The sequence below is a fragment of the Gossypium raimondii genome, chromosome 4 (genome assembly GCF_025698545.1).
Source record: "Gossypium raimondii isolate GPD5lz chromosome 4, ASM2569854v1, whole genome shotgun sequence".
Lineage (NCBI taxonomy): Eukaryota > Viridiplantae > Streptophyta > Magnoliopsida > Malvales > Malvaceae > Gossypium > Gossypium raimondii.
In genome coordinates this window covers 6,763,209-6,777,588 of record NC_068568.1, presented here as the reverse complement: position 1 = coordinate 6,777,588, position 14,380 = coordinate 6,763,209, and the positions used below count along the sequence as shown (strand labels likewise).

The 14,380-nt window shown below is 30.3% G+C and overlaps 1 protein-coding gene across 2 annotated transcripts; it reads right to left on the bottom strand.

Annotated features, from left to right (window-relative positions):
* Positions 1 to 1,281: 1,281 nt before the first annotated feature.
* Positions 1,282 to 11,557, bottom strand: LOC105780365 (amino-acid permease BAT1 homolog). Of its 2 annotated transcripts, none has more exons than XM_012604651.2 (8): positions 11,273 to 11,557; positions 10,902 to 11,162; positions 3,395 to 3,413; positions 3,061 to 3,280; positions 2,801 to 2,982; positions 2,169 to 2,458; positions 1,946 to 2,075; positions 1,282 to 1,722 (listed from the first exon to the last, which is right to left on the bottom strand). In XM_012604651.2, exons 1-8 carry the CDS (start codon positions 11,398 to 11,400, stop codon positions 1,381 to 1,383), a joined length of 1,572 nt encoding a protein of 523 aa, XP_012460105.1. In that variant the 5' UTR covers positions 11,401 to 11,557; the 3' UTR covers positions 1,282 to 1,380. The 2 variants fall into 2 exon arrangements, with proteins under 2 accessions (XP_012460105.1, XP_012460106.1); XM_012604652.2 differs by lacking the exons at positions 10,902 to 11,162; positions 11,273 to 11,557 and adding exons at positions 4,511 to 4,771; positions 4,899 to 6,581.
* Positions 11,558 to 14,380: the final 2,823 nt, after the last annotated feature.

Here is a 14,380-nt window from a genome sequence, read left to right as displayed (position 1 = left end):
TTTTTCTTTCGCTCACCTTTAAAGAACATCTTCTCACTAACATGGAGTGTGTTAGATAAGGCATTAGCCATGAAACATCGTGTCCAATTTGTGGTCATGCTAAAGAGAGCATCCTACATGTTTTTAGAGACTTTTTAACGGCTAAAGAAGTTTGGAGACAAATTATTCCTTCTAATTAGGATAATTGGTTTGAATACTGATGGAGTTGTTAATTTGAGTACAGGTTTTGCATCCGCAGGGGGAGTGATACGGAATCATCAAGGGAACTGGATTTTGGGATTTAACCATGTTAAAAGTTGTGTGACCCAAATTCTTGTTAAAATAAATACAAGTGGCAAGATAAGGGGATCTACGAGGCCGAACTCCGATATTTGATGTTTACTTCCTCTATTTGATGTTGATTACAATAAGGTGTTTTAACCTTACTACATTACTTCTATTTGACTTTGATTAGAATAAGGTTTCAAACCTATAAATAGACGTAATTGTCTCTCCTCTTGTATCATTCGAATTCAACATAATGAATTTTCTTCTCATCTGCCCGTGGTTTTTCTCCCAAAAGGGTTTTCACGTAAAAAAATTCTTTGTGTTCTATTTTTCTTTCTTTTCTTTGCGATACATTGTCATTATCGACGTTCTATTTTTCACAAACCATTCTCTAGGGATGTGTTCTGTTTTTTATGCTGAGCTGTGGGGTATCTTCGATTGGCTAATTATTTTGCAAGATCGAGGTTTGAATAGCATATTGATTCACACGGATAGCCTTGAGGTAGTTCATGTTTAGTAAAGGTGTAATACAACTAGTTCGAGCTCTGCAATGGTTAGGTGGATCCAACAAAAGCTACGAAGTTTTGAGCATTAGGAGATTAGACATGTACAAGGGGAAGCCAACGTCGTCGTTGATCGAATTGCCAAGAGGGTGTTTGCAAAGGGGGAGGGAGTTAATGTTTTGACATCTGCTCCTACAGATCTTCTAGTCTTTCTCAAAAGTGACAAAGCTAATGCTACTTTCGATTGTATCAATGTAGTTTAATCTTTTAAGTTATGTTTTTATCACCAAAAAAATTTGATAACTGAAAATATTTAATAGCATGTGTTGCAATATAATTAATTGCTCTAATTTCCATGTATGAAGAACCATATATAAACAATTAATTCCATATTTCCCGCTCCCTCACAAAGTTTTCACGTGCTACCAAACGGCTGCTATTCCCTTGGGTTGAAGTATATACTAAAGTATGCAATTCAGGCTCTATGTTAAAGAATTAAATAATTCAGGTATTAATAAACAAAAATCTAAAAGGCGATTTGAATTTGATAAAAATATATGAACAAAACGTATTTTTCTATTATTGTTATTTAATCTTAAAGACGTGTATTTTATATGTTGGTAATGGGACCAGTAAACCAATGTCGAGCACTAACGATCCACCAAGAAACAGTAATAAAAAGCAGACCACCAACAGCAACAGGCGTGTAGTTGAGTGTCTCAGAGGTGACTGGATAGGCAACAGGCAATGAGAATAGGACCGAGATGGTCGCCACCCATAGCACTGCGATCCAACCAACCACCACTCCATAGCGCCCGAGGTTGAAGGGTCCTGGGACAAACGATTTCCGACCCAAGCTTACCCTAAAGAATATTGGTAGGGCGTAAGCGATGTATAGTCCTATTGTTGCAATAGATACCATGGCCTGAAATGCCACCAAGCTTCCTAGAGACTGCAACGACAACAACAAACATAAACAAAGGGAACATTGTTTGCTATTAATGAATATTGCTAATTGCTAATTGCTAATTGCTAAACATGGGGGAAACAAGTACTTATATCTGTTCCATCCACTAGCCTATATCAATATCATCTAAACTGGTACGAATTGAATTTACCACTCGGATGCAACAAATAAAGGATTCATTTAAGTAATGGTTAATTGGATGGCATACCGTTAGTGCCATACAAAAGGAGATAAATGCAGAGAGCCAAACTGCATTTATAGGAACCTCCTGCTTGTTTACTTTATGCCACAAAGATGACAATGGCATGGCACCGTCTCTCGAGAACGCATAAACCATCCTGAAAACAGATATCTAGTTCAATCAATTGCCACTTGATAGAAAACAATATCCAAGAGATTTGTCTTACAAGAACATAAGAAAATGGATTTACCTTGAGTTGCTAGTAACGGAACTCATACCGCAAAAGAATATGGCAATTGCAATCACTCCCAAGCAAATAATTCCCCCAACACCACTTCCATATCTATTCTTAAATGCAAGGTAAAATATTTCAGCGATAGCATAGCCTCCGGCATCATTATCTTCACTCAAAAGATATGGGATGTCGGTAACTGCAAAGGTAATACCGAGTAGGTAACCCCATCCAAAAATAATAGATATCCCAATGGCACTAATTATTCCTTTTGGTCCATTCTTATCAGCATTCTTGGTTTCCTCTGTCTACAAATAGAAGTTTAAGATGAACAACATGATTTAGTTCCATTTGTCAGATTGGAAGTGTTCCATAAGGCAGAAGTAATTAAAAGTCCAACGCAAAAGCCAATCAAATGATAGTACAAATTCACACAACGCTGGTAAAACTTTGTTCTTGTTCATGTTTCCAAAAGCAGACCTAACAAATAGCATGCCCTAAAGATTTATGTCATTAAGTTTCACCAAAGATATACGGAACCGTTACATGGTACTCAATTAAGTTTGATAACCTTTTGTTACCCTTGATTTTTCTACAGCTTTAAAGATGGGTTTGATTGAGAAGGAAATTAAGGAAAGGCAAAAGTTTACCATATGAGCAGATGCATCATATCCAGTAAGGGTATATTGACTCATTAGAAGCCCAAGAACAAAAATATAGACTTTACTGTTTATTCCCTCTCCATTATCAGTGTTGAAATGAGTGAACACAAACTTGGCACTAGCCCTCTCCGTAGCAACTGAGGGTATGAGGATCATAAGAAGAACAACACCTAGAAGCAAAGAACTGTAAGTCAAAAACGGGGGATTGCTTAAGCCAGAATTCATGTTAAGCCCGGATATCTTCATACCTAGAAGATTCCATACAGCAGCTAGCTGCCCAAAGAAAGATAAAACTGAAATGGGAAGACTGTTTATTATAGCATGCATAGATAGAATTGCCCCATGGAAAGCAATGACTACATATTTAGATGCCTCATATCCACCACCATTTTTTCCACCTGTGCTAAGGAGAATTATCACCTGAATCAGTTGTGCAAGTGAGAAATCTACACTTGTTGTAACAGCCCACTGCAAATGAAAAAGTAGTTTATGTTGTTAGAACTTGTTATTGTGTTAGTATCTAATCTCCATGAAGATTGCCTTCCACTGATACATTCAAGCAAATGAAATTCGAAGACACACCTGACCAACAATATTGAACCTGCCAATAAATAAATTGTCTGCATTAGAGGCATCGAAGGGAGATAAAGCTGGCTATCCCTTTTGATTATACAGAAGTACAAATATGAACATATGTAAGCTCTAAGACAACAGTGAGTCAGTGAGATAAAACCCTATTGTCTACTGAGACAATTCAGTACTAATAAGGGGAAACGGAAAAGAAGAGCTTGTTATACAAACTGTAATTGGATTTCTATGCAGAATCACACCCGAATTTATACAAGAAAGTGGCTAATATACATGGAAAGGAGCACCAAAGCAAAAGTGTTTCCCTTTCCCATGGTCTCAGGTGTGAGGTAGGGCATGAGCATGCCAAGTACTAAGGTTGAATTACACTGTAGGAAATCAAAGGGAAACTAAAATCCTACATCAAGACCATTTATCTAATGAAAAGAACATATATGCACAGAGGGCACAAGAACTTAATGGCCTCAATTTTGGGGCTGAAGCAGTGACAAATATATTTTTAATGGACCTCATGTGCAAAAATACAGAGCTCTAAAACATGCAGTACATGCTCAAAGGAAGTTTAATCTATGATTTGATCCAGTGTTTTGGAGCTATACTTCAATAAAAATATAAGATGACGTCAGCTTGAGAAACCAATCAAGCTGGCCATAGTTATGTCATCCATATGCATCCTGTACTGACAGGAAAACGATCTAATAACATACGCAAAACGAGCTACTCGTATAGTTGATAGTTCATATGGTCAATAAAGCTTCTCAACTCTCAAGAGCTTAAACTTGTAGACCAAGAACACTAACTCTCAGGTCAAAACCATAAAAACACTAGCATCGACCACAAATTAATGCAAAATCGAATAACAAAATCTCATTGGCAGGTTTACGGCATAATCAAAACAAAATCCCAGTCAAATGTCATAATCTTCCTTTTGGCAATGAAAGTTTCCACCATTCATAAACTGGATTCAATTAAATAAAGGCAATACCATCATCGAATTTAAGATCGAAGCAATAAAGTCTGTCAGTCATAAAGTAGCAAAACTCATCAAAGAAAATGTGAACTGTAGATGTTAGTTAATGAAATTATAATTAAAAAAAGAAACCCAATTACCAGCCAGTGAACCAAGAGGCAAAGGGTGCCCAATTTCGGCCAGCAAGCCTAGCACTCCAATAATAAAGGCCACCAGAAGTTGGGTAAGAGGAACAGATTTCAGCCATTGATAACCCAACAAACATGGTAAACCCACCAGCTATAAACCAACCATAAACCAAAGAGATTGGTCCACCAAAAGTCAACCCAGTGTTGTAGAGTGTGGTGATACCAGTAAGCACTGATATGATGGAAAATGAAAACGCAAAATTCGAAAACACCCTGCAATATGGTTTGACAAAAAATCAAACAAAGAGAGCTCATCCTTTTTTTTTTTTTTTTGGTTTCCGGTTGACACTCTTCACAATCAAAATTTGAAACAAGTAAAAAGGGTTGTGAAGAACTTTACGATAAATCACGCTTGAGCTCTTGTTTGTAGCCAAGCTCTCTGAGACGGGACTGCCCTGAATCCACCAAAACGCTCCCATTTTCAACTGTATGAGATGGAACACCCATTTTTTGGCTGACCTGAACCGTACTTTTCACAACGGAAAGGAGAAAAAGGAAAAGGATATATTGGGTTGTTTTTCTTCTTTCTTTCTTTTTTTTTTTCTCTCTGTTCCCTTTCTTCCTTACTGTATAACCAATCACTCTCTGTGATTCTTGTGTCCTTATGAATTATTTAATGATTAATCAAAGATCATATGCAGATCAGATCCCATATAAAAGTCAGATCAATGGAAATTTGTGATAACTTCACTGGCCAAATAGAGGGTTTCACACACTGCTATGCATTGATGACAAATTCAAGAAATGGTTTTTTTTTTGGTCACATAACAGTAATTAGGAAAAAAAATGGGAAATTTGAGGCCAGGATGGTGGATGGTCAAACACACCAAGTTCAAGCTGTACACAAGCATAGGGCGAATCCAATTGCTTGCATGATTATTATTTTTTTCTTTTTCAGTTAATTTAATTTAATTTTTTACTTGATACAGAGCCACTGAAATGATCGTAAATTGAATATATTTTTTAACACATGTTAAAATGAAATTGATTGCCACCAACCAATCGTTACTACTTCAACGCTGAATAAATGGTGGTTTCAACGTGTGGAAACGAGGACCGACACTCTGTTCATTGTGAAGTAAATCCAGGAATTTTGTTTCTCCTCCAATTTTAAATTGTGCGATTTGTTTGGAATCTTAATCTTTGACCACCGCAATTCTTTAGCTGTCATATCATAAGACTTTTTAACTAATTAAAAAGGAATCATAAATTAACTCCTTAACATTTATATCTTTTATTTTTATTTTTTTAAAATAAATTTCAATTTTTTTAAAAATATCAAATTTAAGTCAAACAAAAATTTTTTAAAAATCAAAATATTATATTTAATGAAAATACTATATTTGTCCATGGGTTGGGGCACTCGGCCTAGTCCAAAATGGGAGGGTTTAGGCAAAAATATAGGCTCGAAAAATAAGCTTAGGCGCAAAATAAAACACATTTATAAAATGGGCCGGACCTCGAATAATTTTTTTGGCTCAGCCCTAATTTGCAAAAAAAAATATTATTTTTTTACTGTTTTGCTGTCATTTCACTATTATATTGTTATTATATTGTTGTTATTGTTTGGATATTGTATAACTCTTATTTTATTGTTAATTTTGCTACTATTTTAGAGGTATTTACTTGTTAAGTTACAACTATCTTAGTGTTATTTAAGTATAAAGATTTTTTAAAGTTTAGTTTCAATTTGTTGGGAAACATTTATTTTAATGTTTTTGATGTATTATATTTTTTTAATTTTTTATATAAAAATAAATTTTAAAAAAATTAATACGAACAGTCTATGTCCTGATTTTAACATTTTTTATCTGAGTCGGACTTGGAAAAAAGTTTAGACCTATTTTCGATTGGGTTGGGCCTAGGCCTATCAATCGGGTCTAGTATTTTGTTAGGACCCAACTCGGCTCATGGACAACTCTAGGAAATACTAACTACAACATTAATTTTTTTAAACATGATAGCTTGCATGATAATCTACATGTAATTCATGCTAATGTTTATTATTTTTATGAATTTTTATATTATCTTTAAATTTTTATTTTTATTAAATATTTTTATGATATTTTAAATTATTTTTTGACATTACATATAAAACAAGTAATATCATGTCAACATGAAGTACGTACGAACAAGTATGTGGATTGCCACGTCAACATTGTTAAAAAAGTTTTAATCAACATTTATATTAAAGAACGATTTTACTCTTTTAAAAAATTTACAGTAAAATTTAGTTTAAAAAGATAAAAATTAAATTGACAAAAATGTAAATATTAAAACTAAATTTTAATAAAAAAACTAATTTAAAGGTAAGGTTCACATTCAATATCACGCTATTGTATTAAATTTTAGGGTTTAATTCATAACTTATTGCAAATATATATAATTTTATTGGTAAATAAAGTATATAAATTTTCAGTAAAAGACATTAAAAATATAAATAGATAAGAGATTATTTATTATTTAAATCAGAATAAATTCTTACTTCTTTTGGTGAAAATCTTTACTTTATTTTTTAAAACATTAAATTATTTTTAAATAAAAAATTAACTCATTAATTATTTAATGCAGATCATGATTGGTAAGGTAAAAGTAGGGGAAAGATGGTGGAACAAAATTGAGCGTGGAGAAGAATAAAGGTGATGAGAGAATTAAAATGAGTGACCCGTAAGGAGCTTGAGAGTATGAATTTGGCCTAAAATGCCAAAAAGTAATCAAAAGTTATAAATTAGGGTTGAATAGGAATAATGGAAAAAAGAATTCAATCACTAAAAGTATTAGGTTAAACTACACTCAAGTCATCAAACTATTAGTAAGACTAAGTTTTGATCATTTAATTTCAAAAGATTACAAAATAGTCACTGAATTATTCAAAAATCATTTAGTTGTTAAAATCGTTGTTGTATGGCCTTCTCTATGCGCATCGTCTTCACCAATTGAAAACTCTTTTTCCCTTTTTCTAATGTAGTTTGTTTTCATGAACCAACTTTGAATATTACGAATTTGTGAACCAAAATCCAAACAACTTTCATCTTCAATCTCTGACATTGATCGTTGGATCGACTTGGATCTAAGCTTTGAGTTCGCTAGCCGGACTTTTAAAGAAAACTTAACATCTAAATGACTTAAATAAAAACTTTCAAATAATTCAGTGACTTAAATGAAAACTTTCGAATAGCTCAATAATTATTTTATAATTTTTTAAAGTTGAAAGAAAAAAATGTAAAATTACTAATAATTTAGTAACCTTAAGTGCAATTTACTCAAAGTCAATGCTTGAGTTAAAATTGTTGGTAATAGTTAATAACGAACAAGAGTTAGTATTTTGTTTTGAAGAAAAAAAAATGCAATTCATCAAGTTAAATTGTTCAAAACATTGCAATAATGAAATTAAAATATATTTAGCATTATTCAAAATTTAATTTGAAATCGTTTTTTGTTACGTTGCCAGAATAAGCAAGCACAATGGGAAGTCAGAAATGATGATGACAGAGGTAAGGAAGATTCATGAGGAAGACCCTTCTAACGAGAATGAGATATCCTTTTATAAGGACACATTTTTTAGCGAGATAACTTTTTATAGAATTGTGTTGTTTATAAATAAAACATTATTTGAAGTTTATATTTATATTTATAATATATGAATAATTATAATTTTTCAGTTCTATTTTTTTATTTTTCTAAATAATATGATATTATTAATTAGCAACATAAACTACATAAATGTTTTTGGTTTATACAACAATTGCTATGGTTGAAAAAAATGCATTCAAACAATATATATATCATATATTATTAATTTATTTTAATTTTATAATTTTAAATTCTATTAAGGTTTTATCTTGTCAAAATTATAATTAAAATGATTTCTATTGTCATGATTGGATTCTAATTTTATATGTTATTTAGTATACATTATAAAACAGAAGGTTCTTTTATCGACTTTTATGAAATAAAGTAACAACCAATAATAATCATTTAAAATACTTAACCATGCATGACAATTAAAAAAATGTTATTTTACTTATGGTTATCCTATAATGTATTTAAATTTAAACAAATTAATATATTTTATATTACTACAGTAATCTTATAATATGATTGAGCATGAATTATATATTTTGGTTCCCATCGTTATGATTTTTAATCAACTATATATGCTTTTATGTGTATGACTATTATTGATATATATTATTTTTTAATTTTAAAAGTATAGTATTCCCATGTACTAAAAGAAATACATAAAATAGGTCATTGATGATGATGATGATGATGATCAATTATCTTAATATTTTGTACTTAATGTAATATGATCCAAATTAAATTATATAATTTCTTACTATTATATGTGTTTTGGAATAATTTTCAGACATATAACTTTCTCCTCTGATTTTTAAAGTTATAAATTAGGTCATGGATGAGTATATCTAATATAATGATTTGTACCTTATGTTACAATAATACCTTTTCATGTGATATATAATAAATTAAATCTTTAATGAGATGAATTCTATGAAACTTTCCTTATCCCACAAAATAATAATTATTTTTATAAAGATAAAATCAATATTTCTTCCTTATACATACGTATTTTTATTTTCAAATTCAATCTTATAGATTTAGCTTGGCCAAGCCATAATATTAGTCTTTCATTTTACAATTCAATCTAACAATATAAATATGAAATGAGATCAAATGTTAAGAGTTGAATATTAATCTATTTAAAGATACTTGATCTAATAATTTATATGCACGCTTCTTTCGTGTTAGTTGTGTAATTGTAAATATAACACTAATTTAATGCATCAAAATGCTAAACATAATGCATATATTTTTAACTTGTGTCATTTTTTAATAAAATTTTCAGTATTATATTATATTTATTACACTAATTTTCTTTTGTTAAATATGTCACGTTCATCTGTCTCATTATATACAACATAGAAAATATATGCACATAATAATATTTGAATCTAAGATCTCAAAATTTCCATTTCCTCAATTCTACCATTTCAACCAAAACTGCATTTGGTTCTAAAATAAACTTTCTATAGTTTTATTATATAAAATTTTTCACTCAGTAAGTCATAATATAACTAAATGATATATAATTATATTTTATTACACAAAACAAAGGTGACATTTGACGATGAAAAGGAAAGTGAGAATTCTTGGCAACGGTGTACTTAATGTGGAAGGATCTCCATATTGTGTTTCTTGTTGAAAGCTTGAAAACTGACTTTATCAAGATCAAGGACTGATAGTGGATTGTTACACCAATGAAAGATACAAGGTGACTGATGAATCCAAAGAGTTAATCATAGGGGACAAAGATATTTGATCTACTATAAGCTGGTAGAACCATTAATTTGAAACAGAGCAAACCCTCTGATCTTGAGTTATGACACGGGAGGTTAAGACATGTACACTTCAGAAGATTATAAAGATTGGTGAGAAGCAATGATGTTAGAGAATTGCCAAAGTCAAGGGAGCAATTTGCAATTCTTAAAATATGTGGTGAATATTTGAAGGGAAAGCAGCAAAATGAGTCGCATATTCAGTTGCAATAGATCCAAACAACTACACCACTAGAGCTACTGCACATGAACTTAATGGGGTTAATGCTAACTGAGAGCTTGGGAGGCAACATCATATTTTTGTATGTGCAGATGACTATTCCAATTCACATGGGTAAGAGAAATCCCACACAGTTGATGACTTCAAGAAGCAAAAGGAACTTGAGAATGAGAAGTGTTAGCCGCTAGCGTATTGAATAAATTGTCAGGATAAGGAGTAACCATGGAAAGGAAATCAGGAATGAAAAATTCTCTAAGTTTTGTGACAATGCCTGCATCCAACATGAATCTTTTGCTTTAGATACTCCATAATAGAACCGGGTCATTGAAGAATAACACCATCTAGGATATGGCACGGGTCATGTTAAATGCCAAGAGAGTTTTATGCAGGTTCGAGGCAGAGGCTATCAATATATCTTGTCGATGCCTAAGATGAGATGACACACTATAAAATGTGAAAATGAAGGAAGCTAATAGTAGAATACTTTCATATGTTTGGGAGCATGTTATATACTTTGAGAAAGGTTCATAGACCGGTAGGTACACCCACCGATTTCTGATTCAATCGGTTGGTTTGACCCGGTTTCAACAACAATGGAAATTACTTATCCAATGCTCAGTTGCTCACTAATTGCCTAACACATGTTCGAGTGACAAACAAAGGGTAGTAGAAACCCAACCCAGCAGAAACATATCAGAGTAAATGCAATGTCCAAACAATTGAAGACATGGAAACAAGGGCGGAATTAAACTATAAGAAAACTTACCAGCCAGTGAACCAGGAAACCATAGGACCCCACTCATTGCCGCACAACCTGGCACTCCAAAAGTATAGGCCACCAGAAGTAGGATAGGCAGAGCAAATCTCGGCCATTGCCAGACCCACTATCATGGTTAAGACGCCCACAATTGGCCACCCGTATACCATTGTAACAGGTCCACCGAAGGTCAGTCCTGTACTGTACATCGTTGTGAGTCCAGTGATCACTGATATAATGGAGAATGTCACCGAAAAGTTCGCTATCGCCCTGCACCACACATTTCTCAGCCTCGTCATCATCAACATGCGGCCATCGCCTTGATAGATTGACAAAGAAACAAAAACAGATAAGAGGGGAAAAGTAATTGGATTACGCACGAGAGACTGCGGCTAAGTTCTTGCTTGTAACCCAGCTGGTTTAGGCGAGCGTCGTCGGTAACGTTGGGTTCATGGTCGAGGGGGATATATGGCGCTGAATCTGCACTGATTCCGATTGCAGTTTCCATTTTGGAATGAAATTTCAAATTTGGTTGTGAATTGCGTGCTGCTCTTAACAACAAATTGTATAATAAAGCAAAATTTTATTTTAATTTTACGGAGATCTAATAAAGCAATATGAGACGATAATCTTACAGTCAAACATTCGTTGGCTGAGTTTGACAAGTTGATAGTTCCACGCGGAAAGTTGTGCGATGAATTTATTTATATCGACTAAATTCACATTAACTCCCCCTCTAATCATTCCATTATAAAAAATTACTAATTTATAATATAAATTAAGTCCGTGCTTATATCGGACGCTATGATCCGTTCCAACAAACATATCAATATATCTAAAACCAAAAAATGAATTTTAAAATATATTTTAAATTTAAATTTTATTATTTATTTTGGGTTTATTAAATTATGGATTATTATATGCATGATATTATTGTTTAATAGAATCATTTTTTTGTTTGTTTAATGATAGATTGTATTTGTAAAGCTTATTAAATAATATTTTATATATTTGATGAATATTTTATATTTTTTAGTATCGTAAAATTTATGTATTGTGAGGTTTGAACTCATATCACTAACATTTTTAAAACATTTTCTTTACCTTTTACCTTAATTTGGTATCTAAAGTATCATTCCATTGTATATTTTGGTTCAATTTTTAATGCCGTTAAAAAGTAGGTGGCCAATAAGCCATGTGGTGTTATTAATTAAAAATATATATTTTATCATATATTTATATATCAAATTTTAAAAATTATAAAAATATAAATATAAATATAAAATGTTCAAGAATATATATAATAAAGTATAAAAATAATTAATTCAATAAAATAATAAATGTTTATAACCCAAAAAATCTAACAAAAATTGTGGGTGTTGTTCATCATGTTTTTCATGTAAGAAAAGAGAAGAATTATGTAAAATAATAAATGTTTTTAACCCAAAAAATCTAACAAAAATTGTGGGTGTTGTTCATCATGTTTTTCATGTAAGAAAAGAGAAGAATTATGTTGTCTTATATTTTTGTTCGCAGTAATCTAAACAAAAACAATTTTAAAATTGTTTACAATCTATTTAAGTAAAATTTTGTTTAATTACATTTAGTTTAATTAATTTAAAAATCAAATCATCTTTGTTTTAAAGTTTAAATCAAAACTCAAATTAAACTTAGAAATTTTCAAATTCCGACGTTAATGGCTACCATCGACCACCATGCTCTACTGTTGGTTGTTGCTCACCAGTAGTTGTTTGAGTTAAAATCTCATAATTATCTTGCTTTCAATTCTCTTTTCATTTCCAAAATTTATTTTTCCCAAAGAACACAAGATTTTTGTAGATTTAGGTGTTTTTCATCGTCGATTCTCTTCAAATTTCAGTATATTCTTCCCCCTTTATAAGCTTCTTTTTCACTATTTAAATCGACCAAACAATACTCAAAAAATCTATTATTTCTTTTACCGAAATTTGAGTTAATAATTTTTTATGCTTTTTTTTTTGTATAGCGTTGATAGTTATGATATGAATGTACATATGTGGTATGGAGAGGAAGATTTTAATCATGATTGTTTGAATTGGAAAAAAAAGATTGAGCGGGGAAGAAGATGAAGGAGAAAGAGAAAGAGGAGAAGAAAGAACCCAAGAAAAATGAATTAAAATATTTTTATTAATTAAATTTAATTTTAATAAATATATTTTTAAGTAAAAATATAATTAATATTTTTATGAAAATATAAAGGCCACGATGGCATTCCCTAATTGGCTGAAATTTATTTTAACATCAATTAATTTTTGGACTAAAAATCATACCAGAAGGATGCTTTGATACCAAATTGAGATAAAAAATTTATGTACCAAAATGAAAAATCTGAGTATATTTTAAGGGTTAAATTGTAAATTAAGCCTTTTACTTTTTATTAGTGTTTTATATTTGAGATTTATTTAATCTCATTATTTCATATTTACAAATATTATATATATAAATTAAATATTTTAAAAATAACAATAAATTCGGATCACATATTTATATTTCGACTGCCGCCGCCAACTAAAAGGCACCTCTTATTTGCTAATGATAAAGAAAAATAATTGATGTCATTATTGCGTTTAATGGTGGATTCGTCTATCTTTAAAGAGGTTCATTTATCCATAGTTATCTAAAATGTAATATAAAATTATATTAATAAAAATAAAAAATTAAATAGATAAATTTTTTTAAAAAAATCAAGCATTTACAGGATATATTTAACTCGTGTGGATCCCTTACTTTAAAATTATTTTTCAGAAAAAATCAACTTAGTTATAAATTCATAAAATTAAAATTTAGTTCGAATTTTTCGTTGTTAATATTTTACTTTCTTTTAACAAATTATTTTAAAATATATCATAAATTCAAATTTATGATTGATATAATAAATAAAATTATAGTTTTATATATTTTGCAATTTAATATTTTATTTGATAAAAATAATGTCTTTAAGTTATTATTATATGCTATATACAATTTAGTAGATTAAATTATTATTATATCTTAGACATGTTCATTTTGTGAGAATTATTTGTTATGATGGTTTTAAAGTTTTAGGTTTGTAAAAATTTTGAATAATAAATCGAGAAATTATATGTACAAATATTTGTTTTCTAATATTTAAGGAGACAAATGAAATTTAAATTTTTAAATGTATTTAACGTGTTATAATTTTTATATTTTAAATTGGTTAATGTAAAAAAATTATTATAAAATATTATAAAGATTAAATATTAAAGATTAAGGCTTAATAAATAAGCTGTTTAAATATTCATAGTTAGCATGTTTTTGCTAAATTTTACATAAATTTACATAAAATATACATAAATAAATAATGGTGGAATGTGACGGTGGATCACAATTAAACTAATTAATCAAAGATTAAAATATAAGAAAAATGTTAATAAAGTTTAATTAAATAATAATCATAATATATAAGTAAAATTGGTGGATGGAGAGAT